Raw genomic sequence first — 27,949 nt, 5'->3', positions numbered from 1 at the left:
AAAAAACTCCGCGCATTGTTGTCACTCTTCATATGAATGAAGTTTCGATCTGATCGTGCTTTCTTGATACGCCCTAAAAATTGCTGCAAGTGCGACAACTGGCCAAAGATAATTCAGTTAGAGGACGTTTTGTCACACGTGCATGGCCGTTTACTGTACACATTTTAAATATAACTCGGGAGTCCCGTAAACAAATTCAACTAAACGTCTGGAAAATTGACATAATGGTAGAATGATGTTTATACGGATTTTTTTAGGAACTGTGAAGGTCAAAAGTTGAGGCATTGATAGCTGCACAAAATGGCGTTCTTAACTCAATTTGGCCCAAAATGCACGTGCGACAAGATTGCTCGAGCACGACGAAACACTAAAAAAACGCAGAATATATTGGCGGTTACAGTTAAGAACTAGTGAATACTCATTTGGGAATTTCAGAAAAATCTGGATCCTTGTAAATTATCATCAATAAAACTGCAACAACTAGAACGTGTTTAATTAATTTCGAGCTCATTCCCTGTGGGGTGTGAACAATTACTGTGTTCGATGCAATAAAATTAGACTGTTGACTACATCGCTTCCACCATTCGTATCTGACGTTTACTAACGGATGGTGAGAGCAGAACATTAATCCAGGAGATAAAGTGTGGGAGTGCAGGAAAGTGGGTACTGACGGTGAATGCCATATGCGTGCGGTATCCTAGCTCATCTGAATCCCGCAAATAATCAATATTCAGTTCAGGTCCGTACAAAATCCATCGTATCTATCCTATCCTTCATCGAAGCCGAAGAAGCTTTCCTTCTAGGCTCTTTCATTGGTAAGACCCGTAATCGAGTTTCGATGTCGGTTATGGTGGGCAGCTTACTGGTAGAAATAATAATGAAAAACAACCACAAAAATCCACCCACATGGAACCCTTTTATGGGTCATCAATATGGAATGACGTGTTTGGTTTGTTTGACGAAGTGCTTCTAGTTCTGAAATAATAAAATAAAATCCAACTATTTTCCTTCAGTGTATTTCTTTATCTTGTGCTCTCGACTGGAATCGACAATAAGGGACTCTATTAAAATATTCATCCATCCCATCTTCGGAACATCATTGAGCTGAAAGCAGTACTCGACTATGGGACCACTCCCGATATGCCGTTTGACTACCCGGGGAGAAAAATGCCACAGAGTGTGGAACCGACAGACGGAAGATGAAGAGAAAAATATAGCTCCGGGATCGAGCAGTCTAGTCAAATTTTTGACATCCACTAGAAAGACCGGGAGGTACGCGGGGGGAGGTTGCGACCAAGATGCCAAAGGGCAGCGGCAGCAGCTTATTGCTTTTCGAAAATGACGCTCCGTACAAATTGATGGTAAACTGGAAAACGTGCTGAAGTTACCAACTTGGCAATCGAGACGGATTTTGATAGACATTTTCATCTCCGGCACCCAGAGCGGCCTCTGGAACCATAATCTGCAAATCATTGTACGGTTCGGAGGAACGGATGGCTGAGCTTTGTTTAAAATGCTAAATTAATTTAATTAAACAGATTAGACAACAGATGGTCCCCAGAAACCGGGCTGAGGCAGGAATACTGAACTTAATTACAGCTTTAACCTTTTGTTTTAAAATTTAAACAATACCAAGTTGTTCAAACTTAGAGTAATTGAATTTGTAAAACATAAATAATGAAAACGTAACCGTTTCGAAACTGTTAATGAAATACTCAAATTCGAATCAAACGATTGAGACTTAAATTACTCATATGTTTGTGTGGAGCCATCCAAATTTCTTGATGTTTTTATTGCAATTTAGTATTTCTGAAAAGTTGATACATTTTTAATAATCGAATCTAATCTAGTCTAATCTAATCAAACCCTAGCGCAGTCAATCTTTTGATGGGATCCTGGAGAAAGCCTTATGTTCATTAATTTTTAATAGTATATAGATATAGTGGGTCTCGTGGCGCAGGGGTAGCGGCTTCGGCTGCCGATCCCGATGATGCTATGAGACGCGGGTTCGATTCCCGCCTTATCCACTGAGCTTCTATCGGATGGTGAAGTAAAACGTCGGTCCCGGTTTCTCCTGTCTCGTCAGAGGCGCTGGAGCAGAAATCCCACGTTAGAGGAAGGCCATGCCCCGGGGGGCGTAGTGCCAATAGTTTCGTTTTTTTTAGATATATTTTCAAAAAGTTTAAGGTTCTGTTCAGACATATCAATACTTCTAATGGGACGGGTACACATTAAATAATGAAAAAGAAATAAAGCACTTTCTTTCAATTTGAATGATTTTGGAAATGGTCCAGAAGCAGATTTTGAATTTGAAATCAGGGAAAACGATCGAACAACAAGATACCAATTCGTTTCTGAATAGTCTTACTGATTACCTACAACTTTGCCGAAGACACCAAATCGATTAGAAGATTGCTTCAAATCATACTGATTTTCGAATATTAACGCAGGGGAGAGTGGGGAGACTTGATTCCCTTTTTTTGTATCGCATATAACTCTGTCAATTATTCATAAAACTATGCACTTTTTGCATGAATTGAAAGCTTAAACATACAACTTTGTTTGGCTGATAAGGGTATTTCATCAGATAAACTCTTCGCATCATGCCAAGCGTTTTAAAAAAAATATTTTAAACCGGCATTTTCAAAACGTTAGGGATAACTTCATACCCCTTTCAACATTTTGAAGAAACCTTAAGCAAAATGTTTCTTATTCATCCAAACTTTTAATTTTCTATTAGTAACAGCAATTTCATATAAAACTTATACGTTTGTGTTCAAAATATAACAAGTTTAGTATTTAAAATGTTTGAAAACTTAAAATATTCTTTTTTAGATCAAAATTGAGCATGTTTATAAAAGCTGGTAATTTTTGTTTATAAAACTTTGGAAAAATTGTTCAAACTGCAGTAAGTTATGTACAACTATACTAAAGGAAACTATGTACGAAAACCCAGCCCAATTAATGAATCTTTAGGCTGATCCAGTGACTGTAAAAATGCAGGGATCAAGTCTCCATAAACGCACTTTTTTAAATAATTGGGTCCTAAAATGAAGCTTAGATTGCTGATATTATTGTTTACAGCGATAAAGCTTATTTTTCTGAGTACAATGACCCTTTGTACGACCACAAAGAGTTTAAAATGGATTTTAAATAAATTTTGAAAAAATAACCTCCCTGTCCTTCTTGACAGAAAAGCTCCTACTTGACAGCTCGTTCCAAGGGGGCCATAGTTGATCTATCGAAAAAATGTTGTCTCGTTGATTAGAAATGGTTTTTAATCGTGTTTTTTACCGTTGTACATAAAAATTGACATAGGGCTTTAGTACCCAATTGATTGTAAAAATAGTATGACAATAAATTCAACGTTAAATGCGTAAGGGCTTCCTAGTTGATAAGTTTATCAAACAATTCATGTATAAAACAAATGGATAAATTTTTAGTGTATTCTATACATATCAAAATAAAGAAAAAAGATCTCTTGGAGTTTTTTGCAGCACTTTTTAGAAAAATGTGTGTAACTCAATATTAACATTTTTTTAATTTTTTTCTCTGTTTTCTACAATGAGTTTAAGTCAATTTCGCACAATTTTCTAGAACCAAGCTAATTGTTTTACCCACATGCTGACGAGATACAGGCTTGGGATCAAGTATCCCCGGGATCTCCCCTACCATTTTTGTATGGACAGCTGCCAAAATTGTATGGAGCCAATGAGACAAAATGACTTGTTTGGTAATAGGGAAGGCTACCATAAAATTTGAGCAAATTCAGAAAATGTAAATAAAATCGGTTTCCGGCTTTGGTGGAGAATTGCTCAGATGGTTCGCCGCTGCTGCATACTAGTCATGAATTAAATGCAATATAAATTTGGAGTGATCCGCACTAGTTCTTCATACACAATTTTGAGAAAATCTATCCGTTTTTTTACAAAGAACGGATTCGCTGACATATTTTAACCAATAGTTGGCAACAACAAGACGTGCCATTCATTTTTATCCTGATTATTGATTGATCAAATAAATTACTAAGTAAAAATAAATCTAATAAATTCATCTAGTCTAATCTATTCTAACCCTATCGTAGCCAGTCTTTCGAGGGCATCATGGAAAATGCCTTAGGTTAAATTGCTTTGAAACATCACAAACGTTAAAACGGCAAGGCCAACTGCGTAAAGTTAACCGCAAAGATGATTCGTTGAATTGGATTGAGTTTGAACACGAATGTTCAAACAGTAATACAGTTCTGAATCGACTGGGGAGGAAGAAACGTGGGGGAGCGGGGGATCCGTTCCTGTTTTTTTTGGGCAATTAATCGTTGGGAGCACCATGCTAAGAAGTTTTGGTGCTCCGGGACCCTTTTTTTTGTTCATAACTTATTTTTATTAGGTCCATTTAGGTGCTATGACCAGGTAAGGACCGAGAAAAGAAAAAAAAACCGTAACTCTCCGGGACCCTCTGGGATGGGACATTGTATTTCCACAAATTCCCTGGACACTATTTGCCGTGGGTATAGCGCCACAACTCGCTTTCTGTGGAGAATAAATCTAATAAATTCATTAAGATAAATTCAACTTGCGAAAAGGCCTGCTCTTGAAGAGTCAATTCCCTACCTTTTGTCTTAAATCTGTCATTTCCCTGGTTGACGCTATAATTGTACTCCAATATTCCAAAAAAACAGTGATTTAACGAGTTGTCCCAGAGTCTTTTAGACGTTCAACAGCGCGTCAATCATCGAAAATGGGCACTCGCGCGCGCTGTGTTGCTAAACTGGGACTGAAGGTGAGTACGAAGTCATGCCAATATTCAAATGACTCCCCGAAAAGGGCCCGAAGGCACCGGCGTACTGACTTATCACGACCGAGAAAACGTCAATAGCATCTCAGCGTCAAGCGATGTGACGGCTCGAGTCGGAGCGCGCGCCCTGATGGTGATGACAACAATTTGTAATCACGACCCAATCGATATCGACATCAAACTCCCACTTCCCTTGCGTTGACTCGGAGTCCCTCACTGTTTATTAACCCTCGTGGTCCGTTTATTTTTTCAGTTCTTCAAAATTTTAAACTTGATTTGTATGATTTCCATTACATTTGTGTGATTTTTCATTCCTTACCCTATTTTGACCGTACAGGGTTATAAATCGTGTTTTCTGCCAATTCGGGGTTTCTCAGCAGTGGAAAGCCACAAACTAGGGTTCCTCCCCTTGTGCCACCCACTGCAGAGGAAACCCGTCACGGGATGCAAATTTAGCGCCACAGGGCTCAGGAAGGATCAACTTCGGCTGGGCTCGGTCGGTGGAAGCCAGCAACTCGAGCCGTAAAGAAAGGCTTTAATGTCGAAGACAAAAGGGATTAGCGAATTGAATAATTAATCGTAGCTCGGCTTTGCTGGGACGTCGTCGGGTTGCGATTCAAATTAGGTCGTGGGAATTGGTAGATGAATTACTGAGAGAAATACCGATGAAGACGAATCAATACTGGATTGGAAAATATTCATGACAGTTCAAAATAATTGTAGTTGAATATAAACTGAAATCTTAACGATTCAAAACCTTGCATTAACTGTATTCCATTCCCAGTAAAACCTAATAATAAGGGGCGTTATGAAGCCAAGTTCCATTAGCGGTGCCTTTTTTCAAAATTTGAACCATTAAATCGGAAGAAAGGAGGATCCAAAACGAAATGTCTTCTCGATGCCAGAGCTGCCACCCTCCGATAATAGGAAAATCCGATAATGGCAATTGAACAGCGAGGGCACGCGAAGATAAAAGCACACCACAAAGTGCCAAGGCCACGAAAAAAACGAAACTATTGGCACTACGCCCCCCGGGGCATGGCCTTCCTCTAACGTGGGATTTCTGCTCCAGCGCCTCTGACGAGACAGGAGAAACCGGGGCCGACGTTTTACTTCACCATCCGATAGAAGCTCAGTGGATAAGGCGGGAATCGAACCCGCGTCTCATAGCATCATCGGGATCGGCAGCCGAAGCCGCTACCCCTGCGCCACGAGACCCACCCAAGGCCACAGTCGTCATAATGGCTCTCCAAGCGCTTCAGCAGTGATTTCATTTCCAAAACATTTAAAAGAAAATGAAATCGAAGGCGTTTGAACTTTTTTTTGTCAGTGTGTGTGTGCCCCACAAAAAGGTTAGTTTCCAATCGGAAAATGATTAGCAATTTTTGGCGAATTCCCTACTCGCACTCTCAGAGCACTAAATCGTTCGATTTGGCTCGTTCGTTCGTTAAGGGAGGGACCATAATGATAGGAAAATGTTGTAGCCGACAGGCAATTCTGCGGGGACACGGAAAAGGAGAGTGTTCTCGTTCAAGTGTAAATAAAAAAAAATCGTGGGGAAATGGAAAAGTTTAACGAGGGCGCTCCTTTTTTCATTTATTCTGCCTTCTTCAGCCGGTGTCGATCCGGATTCGACACCCTGGGACATGCCAATATTGTTATGATTGTACAGCTTTCCAAACAAGTAGAAAAATATAATAATTCACTGTTTGCCAAAAGGATTTCGAAAAGGGGGATGGCTCAAGGGATACACAATCACACCTGCCGTGCTGAGATTCGGATGAACGGAGAGATTGTTTTTCGAATAAATTCGGCGCCTGTTTTTCGGGACGTTTTCCGGTGAAAAACGTCCTAACGAAATCATCACGTATGAACTGATTCATGGTTTGAAAGAGAAAATGGTTGGTTTGATTTCCATTCATGCGGGCCATCCATTATTAAGGAAGGGTTATTTGAGCAGTTTAGTCGGTGTGCTATAATCGTTTTCTAAATTGTGCTGTCAATGTATGATCAATTTTATGCAGACCGTTATGTTGGAAATCAATGTGTTACTACAAAGAAAATATGGATGGATGGCTTCATGTTTTGGAGAAACAGCAAAATAATTTCTGTTAAAAGTTCCAGCATCCAAGCATCCAAATTAGTCAATTCTACCAAAAGTTGACTTAAAAACGCAATTTTGTGCAGCTCTCAAAGCCTCAAACCTTCACAGATCCCTAAAATTCGATTTCGTTCCTAAGATATTCAATACAAAACTCCGTGCATTGCTGTCACTATACATATAAAAGACGTTTCAATCTTGTCTTGATATCTTGACATATCCTGAAAATTGATGTAAGTGCGACAACTGGCCAAAGGGATTTCAGATCAGAACGCGTTTGACACAAGTACACACTCGACTACCGTAAACATTTTTGATTATAACTCGGGACTCTGGCAACCAAATTCTACCAAACATCGGGACAATGCACAGAATGGTAAACCAAACAAAACATGTTTGTTATTGTTTACATTGCGTGCATTTATTGGGCCCTTTGCAAATGTTTTTCCAAGTATTTGGGCTTCTTACCTCCTTCAAATACGGCAAAAAATCATTGCATAAAAATGTATATCCAGGTTTTTAAGCGAAAATGGCGTTCGAAAGGTGAACGCCCGAAATGTCAAAATCACGCAGTGGTACCAACATCACGAAAAAAGGGTGCCATGGCATGACAGCCACATTTTTTTTTCTAATGTTGGTGCTACTGCGCGATTTTGACATTTCGAACGTTCATCATTTCAACGCCATCTTCGCTTAAAAACCTGGATAGATTTGCAATGATCTGCAATGATTTTCAATGTATGTACCTGGTTTGATAATATTTTTTTTGCATATTTGAGCTTATTTTAAAATATTTTGAATTTTTGTGAAAATCCGATGCTCAGTATGTACCGCAAAAAGTTGTTTATGGTGAAAAATAACTACATAAAAAATGTCGTCAATACAGTCCTGAGTCGATTATCCAAAGCCTGTATCTTCCGAATTTTTCTATTACACAACTTGACATTTTTGAAGTACACCCAAAGGAAAAATATATCTCAAAATCTGCAACAGTGGATTTGCTGCAGAAAATGTCACATTTTATAACTTTTTTTGCAGCAAGCCAGCGTGTAAACATTTCAGCGACCTGCAGTTCTCACTAACACATATAATGCTGGCCCGTCCCCGAACAACACTCCAAAGAGAAGTATATGTTGGTGCTCTTTCACTCACATTTTATCAAGCGTCCATGGCGTGTTGGTAGCGTGTTGGATCAATAACCAAGAAGTTGGTGGTTCAATTCTCGTTCTGTTAAGGTTTTTTTTTTGTGAAATACAACCAAAAAGCCGTCGGTAATGTCGATAATTGTCGGTAACGGGCAAAAATGTCATACCCCTATATCGCAAAAAATGCATGAGGACAGTTTTCATGCAGATTCTGATATACTTTCATGCCGTCATGCATCACAATCATGCGACCGCCGTTTGGGTGTAGATATCAGTAAACACTTCAGTTTCGTTTAGGTATGATAGAATTGAGCTCCCTGAAGAGGCTATCATCGGCAAAAATGATTTTTAGTTAATTTCCTTGTTAATAAATAAAAATGTAAATTCGGGTGTAAATGGTATGGAATCATCAAGCAACCATGCGCACTAGGATGTAACAAAAATGAGTAAGCTTTAACGTGAACAGAGTTCATGCCAACGGGAACCAGTAAGAAAACTGTTCAACTTTCATGGTGCAATTTTGAATTTTGCACCATGAAAGTTGAACAGTTTCTTCCTGGTTCCCGTTGGCATGAACTCTGTTCACGTTTTCGCGAACTCTTTTTTTGCGTGCGGGCTTACAGGGACTTGTTCCCGTGGGCGCCCAAAACCCAAATATGAGCTTGATTGGACGTAACAGAAGCTGGCGCTTTGCATTTGAATTTTAAATGAGAATTACCCCGTTATTTTTTTTAATAAAATTTTTGGTGCATTTTGGTCACTAAATCGTATATTTACAACAACATTGGCGTGTACGCCAGATCCTTGCGCATGTACGAAATACATATAACATTGAAATTTTGAGCATTCTTTGACTTACATTTTTGACATTTTTTTGACTCCAGTCATACCAAATTTGAGCTAGATCCGAGATTGTCGATTTTAAATGTCAATAAAATTGAAGTAGAATAGTTCATATATTTCTTGTTTGCCTAATGGTAAAATATTTAATTACATTTTATATATATGAGATTTTTTTGAATTCTTATCAATTTATGAATATTATTTTTTCGAAGCGTTTAGAAAATGGTCCGCATTCTATTTAGAACTTAGATTAATGTAGCAACAATTGGTCAAATAACATTCTTCAAATTACATTCCACATCGATATCTCACAGTATTTTTTGAGACTCACTCACAAATTGAAGTCCCCCACCTACACCATTCGAGGTCACCCACGGTTGGCGCGCAAACCGTGTCGAACCCTTGGCGTCCAAAATGACAGCCAAGGAACAGTCGTGTTCCCGCACACGGCAACGCACATCAGCAGAGGCCACCAGCTGTTGACCCAGATCGGCTGCTCTCGGCTGCTGCGGGAGATTTGAGCTACCAGCAATTTCTCTCGCCATCATCTCCGATCTCCGAGCTGCTTGGCTGTTATCACTGCGCGATTTGCTCAATTGAGTGTGTTGTGCTCTCACGTGTAACATTACTGCCCGCGTGGTGGAATGTTATGCTCTGGGACAGAGTTCTGGCTGAAGCCACCCCTTCACCAACCTCGGATGCCGTGTGGTCTGGCCGCACCATCGAGGGTCGTCGGATGGTTATTATCGCGCCCCGGGAGAAAGTTGCCAGGAAGAACTAAAAATGAGACGAAATACACACATTTTTTCCCAGATTTTTTTTTGTTCTGTTCGTCGCTGTCGTGCTAACTTGTCGAATGTCGATTTTGGGTTGAATTGAGTTAAGAACGCCATTATATGCAGCTCACAATGCATCACCTTTTGACCTTCACAGATCCCTAAAATTCGATTTCAATCCTGAGATATTCAATAAAAACCGAAAAAACTCAATTTTTGTCACTTTTCTTATGAAAGAAGTTTCAATCTTGTCGTGCTATCTTGTCACTCCCTGAAAATTGAAAAATAAACATTTTCAGTTATAACTCGGGACTCCAGAAACCAAATTCAACCAAACTTCAGGACTATGCACAGAATGATCAACCACACAAAACGTGTTTGTTATTGTTAACATTGCGTGCTCTCGCTTTTGTTTATTCACGGTCAAACATTAAAACGCGTTTTTCTCGGAACGTCAAAAAGCGACGTACGACAAGATAGCACGACGGCGTCGTGTTCCGGGCAAGGCTGTAGGGGTCGATAGGGGTGTACGCCATAGTGTTAACCTTTTATGGGCCAATAATTCATTTCCCAAAAATGCAGTTTAGTAATATTTAAAAAAAAAAAAGTTCGGTTTTCTATGCTTTTTCTGAATTAATTTAAGGTTGGGTTTATATTTTTTTACGAACAGGGTTGAATATAACGCAGGCCACCAGATGGAGGATTGTGGGTGGTTCGGAACACAGATGGGCCGCCGGTGGCAGTCATGCCGTGTAACCCATTTGCTGAGCCAGTGATTTCGTGAGAGATGGCATGTGGAATGGATTCGAGAGGCTGACGGTTTCCTGCGAGCGAATCCGGGTAAGAACGGTGATAATGACAGTCTGGGAGGGTGCAGAAAGAGTGGGCGCAGGGTTGAGGGATGACCTGCTGGGTTGGGACATCAGTGGGTGGTGTGAGATAACCCATTGAATGATGATTACGATATGTGTGTGTGCACTGATGGAGAAATTTGCCTTCCGGATCGTGAGTGCGGTGTTGGAGGTTGATTTGGGTTTTTTTTAGGTTCACACGCGTTACGGGCACATGTGTGTGAACGAGAATTGGTGATGATGTGGGACTGTTGTACACCTGCTCGATTGGTACTGAGAATGGAACCACTGTAGGGATAAGAGAGGAGAGGTGTGCCCTGGAGTCATGTGGTTTCGTTACCTTACCGTGAAATTGAAGTTAATTCTGATGTTAATTTTCCAATTTTCAGTAAATGCAGTTTAATGTTTGACCTTTATTACTTAGAAACTTGATTTAAAACTAATGGCAGCATAGGTGACTTTAAAAATAATAATTTCATTTGGACGCATGGTGTAAAATCATAGCACATTTTTTTAACAGCAACAAGATGTTTTAGTTTCATAAATGTTGAAGCATGGTAAAAAGATACATACCAGCAATTCCATAAATAATTGATTCATTCTGTTTGTGCTGATTGTTTGCTTATCAATTTGTTGTCAAAGTATACGGGCTTAGGAGGGGTAGCTTATTTCGAGCAACCCACCTAGCAAACAACCGGGAATTGCTAATCAAATTTCGATATTTTGTCCACCGCCAAAAAAACGCTACTTTCCTGGCAGGATCCAATTAAAACTTTCTCCCTGGCAAAGCCTCACTGTTGGTACAAAATCAAGAGACACCACCTTCGCCACGTGCTCGTAATAAGCTGCGGAAGCGATTTTCCATTGGGGCTGCCTCAACTCCTTGACCATGGGAAATCTCTGGCGGTACAAGCTGGTCTACATAGCAATCCCATCTCACGGTCGCGTCGCTCCTAAGAACGAGATTGGTTCGTGGCAAAGTTCTGCCTCCCACTCGCCCCTTCTTATTTCTTCGGTGTATAGTCAGCAAATATTAATTAAGCATCCCTCCTGCGAGCTCTTTTTACATCGAACTTTGTCCTCGCCCGGGAGTCCTGTTGCACATTTTTCTGTCCACGTGGTCGTTGGTCACGATCAGGACGCCAGCACTGACGGCGACGAATGATAGAAAATTTAAGCTGATTAAAATAAATTATATAAATTGTTACGGAACAGTTTGCGCAGCGAAAACAAATCAAAACTTTGATTTTACCCCATCTCTGGATTTCAAGGTTTATCCTGGTCGATTCTCGGGAAACCCGCAAAATCTGTTACATATAGTTCAAGTCGTGTTTTTGAAAACAAAATTTGTTTGTTCTAGTGGATTTTTACCGCTAAATTCGAGTCTGCGTTCAGTTTTGTCCCAAAAGGCCACATTTTTTGCCACGCAGGGATACACAATTCAACATTTCTGAAATTGATGGCAGTAAACGCTTCTGTTAGATTTGGGCTCCCTGAACACGCTCTTATCGACAGAATGGAGTTTTAGTGAAATTCCTTCAAATAAAAAAATGTACTTTTCAGGTATGAATCGTGTGGAATTATCTTAAGCAACCATGCGCACCCACGTATATTATAGAAAAAAAAAGCTCGATGTATATTAATCAAATTGTTTTTTGCAAGAATTGCGAGTTTTTTTCTTCTCAAGAGAACTGCTCTCCATCGAAAATTTGAGCCAACCAGAGACAACTCGAGTTTCATTTCCTGAAAGCAAAAAATCCTGAGAGTGAGTGGAAAATTTCAAAGATTTTTTTTTGTGTTTCAAGGCTCTGTTACTGGTTGCCACAAATCGCTTTGGCGTGTCCTTGAAGTATAATTAATTCCCTGTTTGTAGTCGATGGCGTAGCCGCGTGTTTGTCTGACTCCACAGTGAGACGCGATTTAAAATTTGAGCATTGCGCTTCAGCGGACCGGAAATTTGATGGTGCGTGGTGTGTGGTGGGTGGCACCGCAAAGCTTCGCAGTGTTTTGAAGGGAGGAGATGGGGGTCGTAATTTTGTTTGCCACGCTCGGTTGAGCCCTCAAGAGGCACGTAAATCAAGTTTGCCACGGCGAGCGGGCTTCGTGGTGAGATTAACGTAAATTTGCGGATAAATTTCGAATGAGAGCTCAGCATGGGAATTGTTGAGATTTGAAATGGGCACGGAAAGGAGTTCCATCTAAAATTTAACAATTCAAATTAGCTGGCTTCAAATTGGTGAAACAGTGATTTTTTCGGTTGAATCAGCTAAAATTTCAGCTAAATTTACCAATCTGGGAATGGTGAAATAGCTAACCCTGATTGCTGATTTGCTTTCCAAAACTGACAGCCCAAACCAAAATGACAGAAGAGATTTTACCAAAAATAATGGTGTTTCAGCACAATTTTGCGTACAATTACCGAAAAAACTAGCTGGAACCGGCAGCATGGATTTTTGACAGATCATCAGTTCGAAAACAAAACAAAGCAACGTCCTGTGTCGTGTTCGATCCTGTTTGAGCCGCTCAGTTCGCGAAGTATTTTTTGATGATTATGTGTGTTGTTTGAGTGCAAGTGCAAGTGCAAGTGCAAAAGGCGATAGAATGTGTTGTGTGAGTGAATAAATTAAAAGCCAGGAAGATTTTCTGCGGATCGGCACCTGAAGGAATGCTTCAGTTGATAAGGTGAGAAGTTTTTTGTGTTGAGGGAAAGTGGTTAGAAGTTGAGCCTCTCGTTACTGTTTGGAGGATGCGTAGGTAAAAACATGTACTTAACATAAAGTGGGGGCATCCCTAAACCACGTGAACACTTTGGCAGGGGAAAGGTGAGACTGGCGATTGTCCACACTCTACTTTTTTGTATGGACATCTGTCCACCTGGAGGGGCGGCTGGTACAGAATGTCTAGACATAGATTGGCCGATGTTTGACAAATCCGAACAAATAGGGCACCTAACGCCTTTTAAGCACATCATAAAATAGTGTTAAATATTGTTAGAAATGAAGTTAAATGAAGTTCAGTTAAGTTAAATTAAGTGAAATTGAGTTTAATCATTTTAAGTTTTATTAAATTAGTTAATATTAGTTAAATTAAGAAGAGTTTATAAAAATTAGTTAAATTAAGCAAAATTTAGTTGAATTCAGATAAATTTAGTTGAAAATAGTTACTTTTAGTGTAATTTAGTTGAATTTGCCCAAATTTAGTTAAATTAAGTTGTGTTAAGTTAAATTTAGTAAAATAAATAAAATTAGGCAAAAATAAGTAAAATTAATCAAAATTAAGTAAAATCAAGCAAAATAAAGTAAATTTAAGCAAAATTATGTAAAATTAAGTGAAATTAACTAAAATTAAGTAAAATTAATTAAATTAAGTAAAATTAAGTAAAATTAAGAAAAATTAAGAAAAATTAAGAAAAAATAAGAAAAATTAAGAAAAATTAAGTTTAATTTAGTTGAATTTGCCCAAATTTGGTTAAATTAAGATGTGTTAAGCTAAATTTTGTAAAAAAAAAATTAAGTTAAATTAATAAATTAAAGTAAAATTAAGTAAAATTAAGTAAAATTAAGTAAAATTAAGTAAAATTAAGTAAAATTAAGTAAAATTAATTAAAATTAAGTAAAATTAAGTAAAATTAAGTAATATTGAGTAAAATTAAGTAAAATTGGGTTAAATTAAGTAAAATTAAGTAAAATTAAGTAAAATTAAGTAAAATCAAGTAAAATTAAGTAAAATTAAGTAAAATTAAGTAAAATTAAGTAAAATTAGGTAAAATTTAGTAAAATTAAGTAAAATTAAGTAAAATTAGGTAAAATTTAGTAAAATTAAGTAAAATTAAGTAAAATTAAATAAAATTAAGTAAAATTAAGTAAAATTAAGTAAAATTAAGTAAAATTTAGTAAAATTTAGTAAAATTTAGTAAAATTAAGTAAAATTAAGTAAAATTAAGTAAAATTGAGTAAAATTAAGTAAAATTTAGTTAAATTCAGTAAAATTAATTAAAATTAAGTAAAATTAAGTAAAATTAAGTAAAATTAAGAAAAATTAAGTAAAATTAAGTAGAATTAAGTAAAATTAAGTAAAATTAAGTAAAATTTAGTAAAATTAAGAAAAATTAAGTAAAATTAAGTAAAATCAAGTAAAATTAAGTAAAATTTAGTAAAATTTAGTAAAATTAAGAAAAATTAAGTAAAATCAAGTGAAATTAAGTAAAATTAAGTAAAATTAAGTAAAATTAAGTAAAATTAAGTAAAATTAAGTAAAATTAAGTAAAATTAAGTAAAATTAAGTAAAATTAAGTAAAATCAAGTAAAATAAAGTGAAATCAAGTAAAATAAAGTAAAAATGTGTAAAATTCAGTAAATATAAGAAAAAAAAGTAAAATTAAATTAAATAAGTTAAATTGAGCTTAAATTAGTTGAAAATGGTTATATTTAGAAAAATGTAGTTGAATTTAGGTTAATGTAGTTGAATATAGGTAATATGTACATTTATTTAAATGTTATTTCATTTGGTAGAATTCAGTTGAATTAAATGTAATTTGGTAGAATTTGGTTAAATTTAAAATTATTTGATAAAATTCAATTGAAATTAAGTTAAATTTAGTTAAATTAAGTTTAATTAGGTTAAATTAAGTTAAATTAAGTTAAATTAAGTTAAATTATGTTAAATTAAGTTAAATTAAGTTAAATTAAGTAAAATTAAGTTAAATTAAGTTAAATTAAGTTAAATTAAGTTAAATTAAGTTAAATTAAGTTAAATTAAGTTAAATTAAGTTAAATTAAGTTAAATTAAGTTAAATTAAGTTAAATTAAGTTAAATTAAGTTAAATTAAGTTAAATTAAGTTAAATTAAGTTGAATAAAGTTAAATTAAGTTAAATTAAGTTAAATTAAGTTAAATTAAGTTAAATAAAGTTAAATTAAGTTAAATTTAGTTAAATTAAGTTAAATTAAGTTAAATTTAGTTAAATTAAGTTGAAATAAGTTAAATTAAGTTTAAATTAAAGTAATTTGATGTTATATTCAAACTTTGTTAAATGCAAAACGTAGTTTAAATATAACTTCAATTTACTATAATTTTAGCCAAAATATCTTTTTGTATTTTTTTTTGTATTTTTATATTTTTGTATTTTTGTATTTTTGTATTTTTGTATTTTTGTATTTTTGTATTTTTGTATTTTTGTATTTTTGTATTTTTGTATTTTTGTATTTTTGTATTTTTGTATTTTTGTATTTTTGTATTTTTGTATTTTTGTATTTTTTGGTATTTTTTGGTATTTTTGTATTTTTTGGTATTTTTTTGTATTTTTGTATTTTTGTATTTTTGTATTTTTGTATTTTTGTATTTTTGTATTTTTGTATTTTTGTATTTTTGTATTTTTGTATTTTTGTATTTTTGTATTTTTGTATTTTTGTATTTTTGTATTTTTGTATTTTTGTATTTTTGTATTTTTGTATTTTTGTATTTTTGTATTTTTGTATTTTTGTATTTTTGTATTTTTGTATTTTTGTATTTTTGTATTTTTGTATTTTTGTATTTTTGTATTTTTGTATTTTTGTATTTTTGTATTTTTGTATTTTTGTATTTTTGTATTTTTGTATTTTTGTATTTTTGTATTTTTGTATTTTTGTATTTTTGTATTTTTGTATTTTTGTATTTTTGTATTTTTGTATTTTTGTATTTTTGTATTTTTGTATTTTTGTATTTTTGTATTTTTGTATTTTTGTATTTTTGTATTTTTGTATTTTTGTATTTTTGTATTTTTGTATTTTTGTATTTTTGTATTTTTGTATTTTTGTATTTTTGTATTTTTGTATTTTTGTATTTTTGTATTTTTGTATTTTTGTATTTTTGTATTTTTGTATTTTTGTATTTTTGTATTTTTGTATTTTTGTATTTTTGTATTTTTGTATTTTTGTATTTTTGTATTTTTGTATTTTTGTATTTTTGTATTTTTATATTTTTGTATTTTTGTATTTTCGTATTTTTGTATTTTTGTATTTTTGTATTTTTGTATTTTTGTATTTTTGTATTTTTGTATTTTTGTATTTTTGTATTTTTGTATTTTTGTATTTTTGTATTTTTGTATTTTTGTATTTTTGTATTTTTGTATTTTTGTATTTTGGTATTTTGGTATTTTTGTATTTTTGTATTTTTGTATTTTTGTATTTTTGTATTTTTGTATTTTTGTAATTTTGTATTTTTGTATTTTTATACATACAATAGAATATCGCAACTAAGCCGTACAATTAGGATGATCAATTATAATATAGTTTAAAAAGCCTGGAAACTATTGAATCATCCAAGAATAGCGGAAAATCATGCTACACCAGCAAAAAGTCTTTTTGAAAATAAAAAACAGCTTTAGGCAGTAAGGGATTTTTTTAAATGATTTCGAAATTACTAGTTAAAACAGTCGAAAAATTAGCTGGACTTACCGAAAAACGTAGCAAGAACAAAAAAGAAACGAGCTAAATCAGCCAAAAGGCTGGGTAAATAAAGCGTGCTTTGCAGGCAGCAATGGAGGCTTTCGAAAGAAAACTTGTAGAAATAGTGAAAAAATTTGCTATTTCAACCAAAACACCTACCAAGAATAGCGGCAAAGTTAGTTAAACTAGCTAAAAAGATGTGTGAAAATACCTGGCTTCGCAGCCATCAATGGAAAATTTTGAGAATGATTCCAAAAAAAAACTAGTTGAAACAGTCTAAAAACTCGCTGGACTAACCATAAAACTTCCTAGAATACCACAAAAACTAGCTGAAATAGCTTTCAGACCTTCTGAAAACATACAGCTTTTGAGACTGACAGCATTTTTTCAGCTTGCAAATTAGTAAAATTTACTAAAAATTTAGCTGGATTTATCATTTTTAGGACCTGGATCCAGCTGTCAAATCCAGGATTTTTTTTAGGATTTCCAGCTAAAAAAAATCGTGGTTAGAAAAACAACCAATTTTTTTAGGGTTTTTAACCGAAATTTAGTAAGATTCACGATAAACCTTCTTTCCGTGGGGATGAAATTCAAATTTTAAATTAGTTCATTGCAAAAAATACAGTTTTAGTCGCCGCGATCCCAAAAATCTTCAAATGTGCTTAACAAAAATAACAAACTTTTTGTTCTTTATACGATAATATATCTATTGAAATATACAAAAAAGTTCAAAATGTCAATGGAAGTTGCAGTGGAATCAACTTAAATCTATGTTAAATGCATTCTCCAGCATTTATAATAATTTTCAGCGTAAATTTTTTCGTCAGATCTCACATTTAAAAAAATTAATCAAGAGTTGCATATCAACTGTTCGGGTGAATAATGCATTTTCTAATGATTTTTCATGAAATGAAATTTTAAATCCCCCCCCCCCCCCCCCTTTCGACTTCGGCCTTAGTCGAAGGACAAAAACGTTGAAAATTTTTTGCATCGGCCTAAAAAAAATTTGATTTGATAATCTGCATTCCTATCTAGAGTCCCATACAAACCTTCGGATAATTGAACTTCGGATAATCAAAACTTCGAATAATCGAGTCTGGTTTGTTGTCGGAACCTAAGAAGCCTTTTGTTATATGCTTTTATTGGATGCATAAAGGCGGAATAAAATACAAACAGGAAACTTTTGTTATTGGATTGAATTGCAGGATAAATTTTGTACGAGAAAATTTAAGAAGTATACGTTCGAGCAGAAACTTTCAATAAAGACCACAGAAGACTTCTGGGTCGTTAAAGTGGATAGTTTGTTGTACGTGACGGTAGGTCTAGTAGCAGTTTTAAAGAAGTTCATTTTTCGTTTGATTTTGTAGCCTTCCTTCACTGAGAAAAACTTAAATATGTTCATGAATTCTTAGGAGTCAAAACTCGATATCAAATTTGTAATTGCCTTATTTGTTTTTAAAATATGTAAGTTGTAACTACAAATGTAATTATAAAAATTATGCGGTTCAGTACACCATAATTTGAGCAATATTCGAATTTTTGTCTTATAAGTCCAAGTAGTACAATCAGAGTATCGCGTGAGCAGCAGTGCCGGGAAGCTGGATTTTTGTGGTGTTCTTTTTGTGCTGTATTCGTGATCGTGTTCATGTTCATATCATGCATGCGGTGAGGGAGGGGGGTCATAGTGCTAATGAATATTGTTGCGTGTCAGTCGAAGTCGTGATTATTCATGTTAATTTTTTTGTGTGTGCTTTTGTGTCGCTGTTCGTATGGGGTGAGGGATTGTGGTAATTTTACTGTCTGCATGTAAATTTATCAACTCACTATATGATTTATATAAATGTTTATATTATTCCTTATCCTTTTCCTTTCCTGTAACATACCATCTCCTCATACCATATATGATCAAATTGTTTAAATTAACAAAACTTCCTGGAACAGCATGAGAACCATCTGGAGCATTTATATTTTAAATTGCTGCTTTTTTTTACAGCTTCCTGTAATCATCTTGATTTTATTTATTATATTTATTATATATATTATATTTGTTTCATTTATTATTTTTACAAAACTACATGCTTAGTATATAATACACTAAAGACTCACACTTACACGTACAAACTTCCAAATCATTTAATACATTACGCATTCAACAATTTTCATCGGCCCGATGAAATTCCCCTAACCCCCATTCCAAACCTCCCAAAAAAATTCCGTTCACTTTTAAAAGTCGCATGGGTTCCCTGCACTTTTGCCACTAGTGAACAACAAAAACATCCCCTCCCAAATCCCCACGGGACTGTATGGGCGTAGCCTTGGAGCACAGTGTGGAAATTTACGTTCTTAGATATTTTTGGATGTACCGGGCAGCAATCAAATTGTCTAAGAATATTGAATTGACCATTGTGGCACCCCCTACAGCGTGGTGCAGACCCGTTATGCTATGATTTGAAGAAATAGTGATCAGGATTCGACAGTTTATCCACCATTCAGGTTGAACGGTAAAAATAAATCAACGGTATCCCATCAAACTTAGATAAACTACTCGTCCCGCACACTCATTCTGCCTCAATGCTCAAATCAAACATATTCATTTTACCCTTTTCGATCACAAAATACCCCAATTTTATGCTTATTTGCGACATCTCCATCACACAAGCAGACAAACACACACACACACACACACACACACACACACACACACACACACACACACGCATCGAATGCTACTTTATCACTTTGCTGTTGTGGCGAAAGCGTTGAAGGGTTTAGTCACCGAATCAGAGTCGGTAGTTGCGAATATGTTTGTCCAGGGTGATGATGATGATGATGATGATGATAACGGTAACGACGGTGATGCTCTTCTGGAACTGGCAGCCAGTGGAGCGCTCTAAAGTGGACCACTCGAAGCGTGTGGGAAGAAGATACTATTTTGTTCACTTTTTGACATTGATGGCACCGAGTGCGATAAGTGGGTTGATGGTCAACGGTCACAATGCGCTGAGTCACCTGCGATATCGCTTGTGACTAGTGAGAGTTGAAAACTGACAGTGATTTCTTGTGTAATTTTCGAACATGAGCTCAAGCATTCTCCCAGTAAGATAGGATAAAAAATGACTTATGGACAGGCCAGCAGAGACGCCCGCCATGTCAAAAAGTAGATCGCGGATGTTGGTTTCATTCCACAAGTAACAGTAGAGTAAACAAACTATACATAGGCGAACTTTGTGCATTGCACCAAACAAAATGATTCGAATGATCGAATGATCGAATGATTCATCATTATCACAAATTATGAACTGACTATAGCTTATTTTAATATTCATTTTAAGATGTCGAGTTTTAAACTTGAACACAGCAACCAATTGCTAATTTCGTGAAGACATGTGGCACACGTACACCAAACAGAGAAACTTCCGCCGTGGATAATGAAGTGTCCCCAATCAATCAATCCACTTAGTAGCAAGCACTCTTCCCACTCACTCTCTGGTGGGCGAATGATTGGAAGACGCCGCACAAACACACGTTACACAATGACTAAAAAGGTTTTGAATTATGAATGGGACCGACACTACTTGTACAAGGGAGCTTTCAAGGAGAGCACTCGTCCATCTAGGAAAGAAGAGGTGCCATCGCAGCATAAATATTTGATTCTGAAGCTGCTGCTGCTGCGGATGGTGATGTTGGGATTGCTCTGCGGGTACCAGCATTCATACTGGCAACAACAACACCTTCTTCCATCATCATCTATTCGTGCCCCGGAGTGAAGTTATTTTGGGAAGTGTAACCTCGGGACCACCACCACCTCCGCACTTCGAATAATGTGACAAGTCCTTAGCGTTGTGGGTAGGGAAAAATTAGTGATTCTAGGATTTTGTCCTCCAACTGTTTTGCGATGTTTGTTTGCCCCTTTCTTTTGGCAAAAATTAAAAAAAAAATGTGCAACGTCCTTAGTAGGGAAAATTCTCGTATGTTTGGCTGGTTAAGCACCCGTTCCTAACTCCATCCAATTTGCTGATATTCACTATAAAAACAACTTATTTTGCAAAACTATTGATAGAAACTTGCTTGCTCACTTCTTATTGAGCTATTTATCACTCGATTTCCGTTGAAAACGCTGTTAATGAGATGTAATTGAATGTCAAAGTGCTGATATGGCAACATTAGAGGCACGCTGGAATTAGATGCTGTTCCCCTAGGTACTTTTTGGGCCGAATAGAGGAGAAAAGCAACTCGCGACAAAATTTTGAGGCTCGGAATTTTGACAGGTATGATTTTCATAAAGTATTCGCCTCCTTTTCTCTCTCACAGAAAACTGGGGACAATCTAGCTGTCAAACTAGGCCAAAATGTTAAAGTCACTCACAAAATGAACTTTGAGTGATTTGAGTTCATTTCTGACGTCACGATTTTCTCCCCTATTGCCAATTGACAATAGAGGAGAAAATCGTGACGTCAGAAATGAACTCAAATCACTCAAAGTTCATTTTATGAGTCACATTAACATTTTGGCCTAGTTTGACAGCTACCTTGTCCCCAGTATTTTTGTGGGAGAGAAAAGGAGGCGAATACTTTATGAAAAACTAACTTAATCCACCTATGTGGTTGGTGCCTTCCTCACTTTTTACCAACATTTGGTGATATGATGGGTTTGGACACAAATTCCATCTATTTCTCAATAAAAAAAATATACAAATGTCACTTAAGCAGTCAAAACTTGAAACTGAGCGTTGCCAGATCTTCAATGTTTTGGACTCATGGGAAAAACTCATTACATAACCAACGATGAGTCGGATGATGTCCCCGGAGATAGCATAGGCATTAAAAAAAGTACATAAATATCAATGATGGGGTCATATTTCGAGATAGGGTTGCCAGATCTTCAATGTTTTGGACTCATTGGAAAGGTCTTTCGATTACCTAAACTACGATGGGTCGGATAATGGATCCGGACATAGTTTACATACATTTAAGTGAGATCCGGCTTCAAAAATGTACATAAATATCACTTAAGTGGTCATATCTCGAGACAAGGTTGCCAGATCTTCAATGTTTTGGACTCATTGGAAAGGTCTTTCGTTTACCTAACCAACGATGGGTCGGATGATGGATCCGGACATAGTTTACATACATTTAAGTGAGATCCGGCTTCAAAAAAGATCATAATTATCACTTAAGTGGTCATATCTCGAGACAGGGTTGCCAGATCTTCAATGTTTTGTACTCATTTGAAAGGTCTTTTGATAACCAATCCAACGATGGGTCGGATGATGGATCCGGACATAGTTTACATACATTTAAGTGAGATCCGGCTTCAAAAAAGATCATAATTATCACTTAAGTGGTCTTATCTCGAGACAGGGTTGCCAGATCTTCAATGTTTTGGACTCATTGGAAAGGTCTTTCGTTTACCTAACCAACGATGGGTCGGCTGATGGATCCGGACATAGTTTACATACATTTAAGTGAGATCCGGCTTCAAAAAAGATCATAATTATCACTTAAGTGGTCATAACTTGAGACAGGGTTGCCAGATCTTCAATGTTTTGTACTCATTTGAAAGGTCTTTTGATTACCTAACCAACGATGGGTCGGATAATGGATCCGGACATAGTTTACATACATTTAAGTGAGATCCGGCTTCAAAAATGTACATAAATATCACTTAAGTGGTCATATCTCGAGACAGGGTTGCCAGATCTTCAATGTTTTGGACTCATTAGAAAGGTCTTTCGTTTACCTAACCAACGATGGGTCGGATGATGGATCCGGACATAGTTTACATACATTTAAGTGAGACCCGGCTTCAAAAAAGATCATAATTATCACTTAAGTGGTCATAATTTGAGAAAGGGTTGCCAGATCTTCAATGTTTTGTACTCATTTGAAAGGTCTTTTGATAACTTATCCAACGATGGGTCGGATAATGGATCCGGACATAGTTTACATACATTTAACCCTTACAGTCCGAACGTCTGATGCGAGATACCGAAAAAACCTTTAAAATGCTGTATCTTTGGCCTGTTTCGACCAAATAATCCCGTTTACCCCTCAAAAGAACCGGACAAATCTCTATTTTCAGAATCTATAAAGACATCCGGAATTGGTCACTTGGCCACGGAGATATTCCGGAACCTACTGGGGTAGGTTTTTGTCTGGGTATTCAACCCAATCTACAAGTGATGGTTATAATCATACATTCTTTATAAAAACAATCCAAATTTGCTCCAAGACCTATTCGGGACATATTTCGCATATTCCTTTGGTCCCGGACCACTGGATTTGAATTGGCCACCCTTCCGGAACCGACCACAGAGGAACTGATGGCGAACTCTAAATCAAGTCTAATACGGCTACCGACATGTCAAACAACACTGATTTTGACTCAGCAGTTCAGAATTGACATCCAAAGTATGATTTGGGTCCATTTGGCCATTTTGGAATCGACCGGGAACATCCGTAACATGGTTCCGGTGGACCGTTTTTGGAAACATCTCAAGTATGCCTTTCGACATGTCAAACAACACTGATTTTGACTCAGCAGTTCAGAATTGACATCCAAAGTATGATTTGGGTCGATTTGGCCATTTTGGAATCGACCGGGAACATCCGTAACATGGTTCCGGTGGACCGTTTTTGGAAACATCCCAAGTATGCCTTCCGACATGTCAAACAACACTGATTTTGACTCAGCAGTTCAGAATTGACATCCAAAGTATGATTTGGGTCCATTTGGCCATTTTGGAATCGACCGGGAACATCCGTAACATGGTTCCGGTGGACTGTTTTTGGAAACATCCCAAGTATGCCTTCCGACATGTCAAACAACACTGATTTTGACTCAGCAGTTCAGAATTGACATCCAAAGTATGATTTGGGTCCATTTGGCCATTTTGGAATTACTTCTCAACATTTGTTATAACATTCATATGGTTTAATTTTTTTAGTTTTTTATTACCGTTCATCCGCTCTTTGGTTTTGGAGAAGCTTCCGTGGAGCAGGTTCCACAAAGCTTCAGGTGCACAACAGTTTTCTTGTGCAGGGCACACATGTAGTCACCACAATTATGACAATAAACCGGAGTTTTTTTGTCAAGGTGTCGCTGACAACGATTACAACGCTGAATGCCACTTTTGAGTTTTACCTCTCCTTCTGTTACATCGCAACAATCAGCACATCGGTAGAACTTTTTCTCCAAATAATGAGTCGTACAGAATACGGCAGATTTGCACCTGGCGCACACAAGCAAATTTGTGCGCACACTGCACACATTGCAAGAAGCAGTTGGACGCGTAGTTGGACCATATTTTTGCGAGAAATTCAGCAAAAAGTTATCCATCAGGTTGACAACATCCGTGTGTAGACCAACGACGGTTTTTCTGCGAGTTTCGACGTGCGCAATCGCCATCTGTTTAGCCAGCCATTCGATGAACTCCCTCTTCGTGATTTTCGCCATCGGATTTGCCCACGTGAACATGACATGAGCGTTGTGTATCGCAATGTCAACCAAATTCTCAAAAAGAGCTTTTGACCATCGCCGAGTAGCACGCTGGCAGCTGAACTTCTTCGTCACCTGGTCCGTCAAATCCACGCCTCCTTTGTACTTGTTGTACATTTCTACAACTGCTGGCTGTAAACATTATCTCATGAGAATACGATTATAACACATGTGGCGATTGTACCTTTTCTGCTCCGGTTCCAACTTCCGCTATCGACTCGGATGGAATCACTGTGGGGTCCGTCGACAGCATGATCACGTGCTTGTTCTTTTTAGATATGTATGACGTCATCATAAGTTCACTATGGTACACATGGAGTCGAGATCCAACCTCACGAGCCGTGTCCTTCAATGCATCCTGGACGACCACCGGTATTTCCCGCTTATTTTTGCGGAGCGTACCAATACAGGGTAAATTCCTCTCCACCAGCTCCTCGCACAGTGGGATCGATGTGAAGAAATTATCAAACACCACGCGACGACCTGAACCGATATAAGGCTCCGTCAGCTGCAGCACTACGCGTTTACCTTGGCCAACTTCGGCGGTATTTCCAACCTTGCCTAAATAGGACAAAAATCATGAGTAGAACACAAGTAGGACGTAACCGATGGAATAAATTACTTACCGGTGTAAACATCAAATGTCGAAAAATACGCGCTGTCCGCATCGGATAATCCGAACACTTTTATGCCGTACGGATCAGGCTTTCCCTTACTGTAGACGCGAAACTCTACTCTTCCTCTAAAACTAACAATTCGTTCATCCACTGCAACATTTTCACCGGGTGAATATTTGTCCCGAAAGTTCTTTCGGAAAAGTTCCAGAATCGGCCGGATCGGCGCAAGACGGTCTGCGGATTTCGTGTATGTGGGCTTTGCCTGATCGCCATATTGTCGCGGAGTCCTCCGGGCGACCGAGTCGTCAAATCGTACATATTTGCATATTGCCTGATAGCGCTCCAAACTCATCACCGACCGGAAAAATCCTGATCCATACACAGTGTCGGTTGTCCATAACGCTCGTGCACCCGTGTGGTTGGCTCCCATCAAACCTGCCGCCACAGAGCAGGACATCCAGGCCAAGAACTCATCGCTGGATACGGGTTTGAACTTGGAGTCACCAGCCGCAACAGCCTCAGCATTCGTGTATTTTGTGATAGATTCAAGCATTTCTGCGTCCACAAACTCAACGAATGCGTCCTTGGGAGTGCGAATCTTCATGGGATCGACATTGAAGCTGCCCTCAGATTCCGAGAACTTTTGGCGGTTCTTGTCCCAGCCTGTCTCGTGGAACTTCGATGTCCACTCCATATCTTGTGCCTTGTTGAGGTAAATCCGTTCTGCTTCTTCTTCTTCTTCTTCATTGTTGTCTTCTTGATCGGATTCTAAATCCCACGGAAATGGTTCGTCAATTTCGTCGTCGATGTCGTAGTCTGGAATTTCCCCGTCCGAATCGCTGCCGTAATCCATATCCACTAGCCGGATGTCGCCTTCAATAAAACTCTAAATTCAGATTGACACTTCTCATTTTGGCGCTAAAAACCAAGCATTGATTTGAATTACACTAATACACGTAAACACGGTTGAACTATTGAATACGGTTTTACAACTACATGTTCAATACACTCTGAGCAAGTTTTCAATGAAAGTTTTACGAATGCGCCAAACAATAAATTCGGTGGGTTGATTCGTACATATTCTTTTGATACCATTCATAGAGGAAAAACTGTGCTCTTTTTTTTCTTATTCGCAGTTTTTGTTCGTGCTGACACTTTTTCAAAGAAATCAGACGTTACATGTACCCCAGTTGATTCCGTTTCTTTCAGAAATGAACCATGTTACGGATGTTCCCGGTCGATTCCAAAATGGCCAAATCGACCCAAATCATACTTTGGATGTCAATTCTGAACTGCTGAGTCAAAATCAGTGTTGTTTGACATGTCGAAAGGCATACTTGAGATGTTTCCAAAAACGGTCCACCGGAACCATGTTACGGATGTTCCCGGTCGATTCCAAAATGGCCAAATCGACCCAAATCATACTTTGGATGTCAATTCTGAACTGCTGAGTCAAAATCAGTGTTGTTTGACATGTCGAAAGGCATACTTGAGATGTTTCCAAAAACGGTCCACCGGAACCATGTTACGGATGTTCCCGGTCGATTCCAAAATGGCCAAATCGACCCAAATCATACTTTGGATGTCAATTCTGAACTGCTGAGTCAAAATCAGTGTTGTTTGACATGTCGGAAGGCATACTTGGGATGTTTCCAAAAACGGTCCACCGGAACCATGTTACGGATGTTCCCGGTCGATTCCAAAATGGCCAAATGGACCCAAATCATACTTTGGATGTCAATTCTGAACTGCTGAGTCAAAATCAGTGTTGTTTGACATGTCGGAAGGCATACTTGGGATGTTTCCAAAAACGGTCCACCGGAACCATGTTACGGATGTTCCCGGTCGATTCCAAAATGGCCAAATGGACCCAAATCATACTTTGGATGTCAATTCTGAACTGCTGAGTCAAAATCAGTGTTGTTTGACATGTCGGAAGGCATACTTGGGATGTTTCCAAAAACAGTCCACCGGAACCATGTTACGGATGTTCCCGGTCGATTCCAAAATGGCCAAATGGACCCAAATCATACTTTGGATGTCAATTCTGAACTGCTGAGTCAAAATCAGTGTTGTTTGACATGTCGGAAGGCATACTTGGGATGTTTCCAAAAACGGTCCACCGGAACCATGTTACGGATGTTCCCGGTCGATTCCAAAATGGCCAAATGGACCCAAATCATACTTTGGATGTCAATTCTGAACTGCTGAGTCAAAATCAGTGTTGTTTGACATGTCGGAAGGCATACTTGGGATGTTTCCAAAAACAGTCCACCGGAACCATGTTACGGATGTTCCCGGTCGATTCCAAAATGGCCAAATGGACCCAAATCATACTTTGGATGTCAATTCTGAACTGCTGAGTCAAAATCAGTGTTGTTTGACATGTCGGAAGGCATACTTGGGATGTTTCCAAAAACGGTCCACCGGAACCATGTTACGGATGTTCCCGGTCGATTCCAAAATGGCCAAATCGACCCAAATCATACTTTGGATGTCAATTCTGAACTGCTGAGTCAAAATCAGTGTTGTTTGACATGTCGAAAGGCATACTTGAGATGTTTCCAAAAACGGTCCACCGGAACCATGTTACGGATGTTCCCGGTCGATTCCAAAATGGCCAAATGGACCCAAATCATACTTTGGATGTCAATTCTGAACTGCTGAGTCAAAATCAGTGTTGTTTGACATGTCGGTAGCCGTATTAGACTTGATTTAGAGTTCGCCATCAGTTCCTCTGTGGTCGGTTCCGGAAGGGTGGCCAATTCAAATCCAGTGGTCCGGGACCAAAGGAATATGCGAAATATGTCCCGAATAGGTCTTGGAGCAAATTTGGATTGTTTTTATAAAGAATGTATGATTATAACCATCACTTGTAGATTGGGTTGAATACCCAGACAA

General features: G+C 37.2%; 1 protein-coding gene across 1 annotated transcript; it reads right to left on the bottom strand.

Annotated features, from left to right (window-relative positions):
- Positions 1–10,402: 10,402 nt before the first annotated feature.
- Positions 10,403–25,901, bottom strand: LOC120421087 (piggyBac transposable element-derived protein 4-like). The gene is made up of 5 exons (XM_039584230.2): positions 25,058–25,901; positions 24,763–24,992; positions 24,616–24,699; positions 24,507–24,563; positions 10,403–10,522 (listed from the first exon to the last, which is right to left on the bottom strand). Exons 1-5 carry the CDS (start codon positions 25,899–25,901, stop codon positions 10,403–10,405), a joined length of 1,335 nt encoding a protein of 444 aa, XP_039440164.2.
- Positions 25,902–27,949: the final 2,048 nt, after the last annotated feature.

The sequence above is a fragment of the Culex pipiens genome, chromosome 1 (assembly GCF_016801865.2).
Source record: "Culex pipiens pallens isolate TS chromosome 1, TS_CPP_V2, whole genome shotgun sequence".
Lineage (NCBI taxonomy): Eukaryota > Metazoa > Arthropoda > Insecta > Diptera > Culicidae > Culex > Culex pipiens.
The sequence above is the reverse complement of the archived record's forward strand: the minus strand, read 5'-3'. Positions and strand labels throughout refer to the sequence as shown.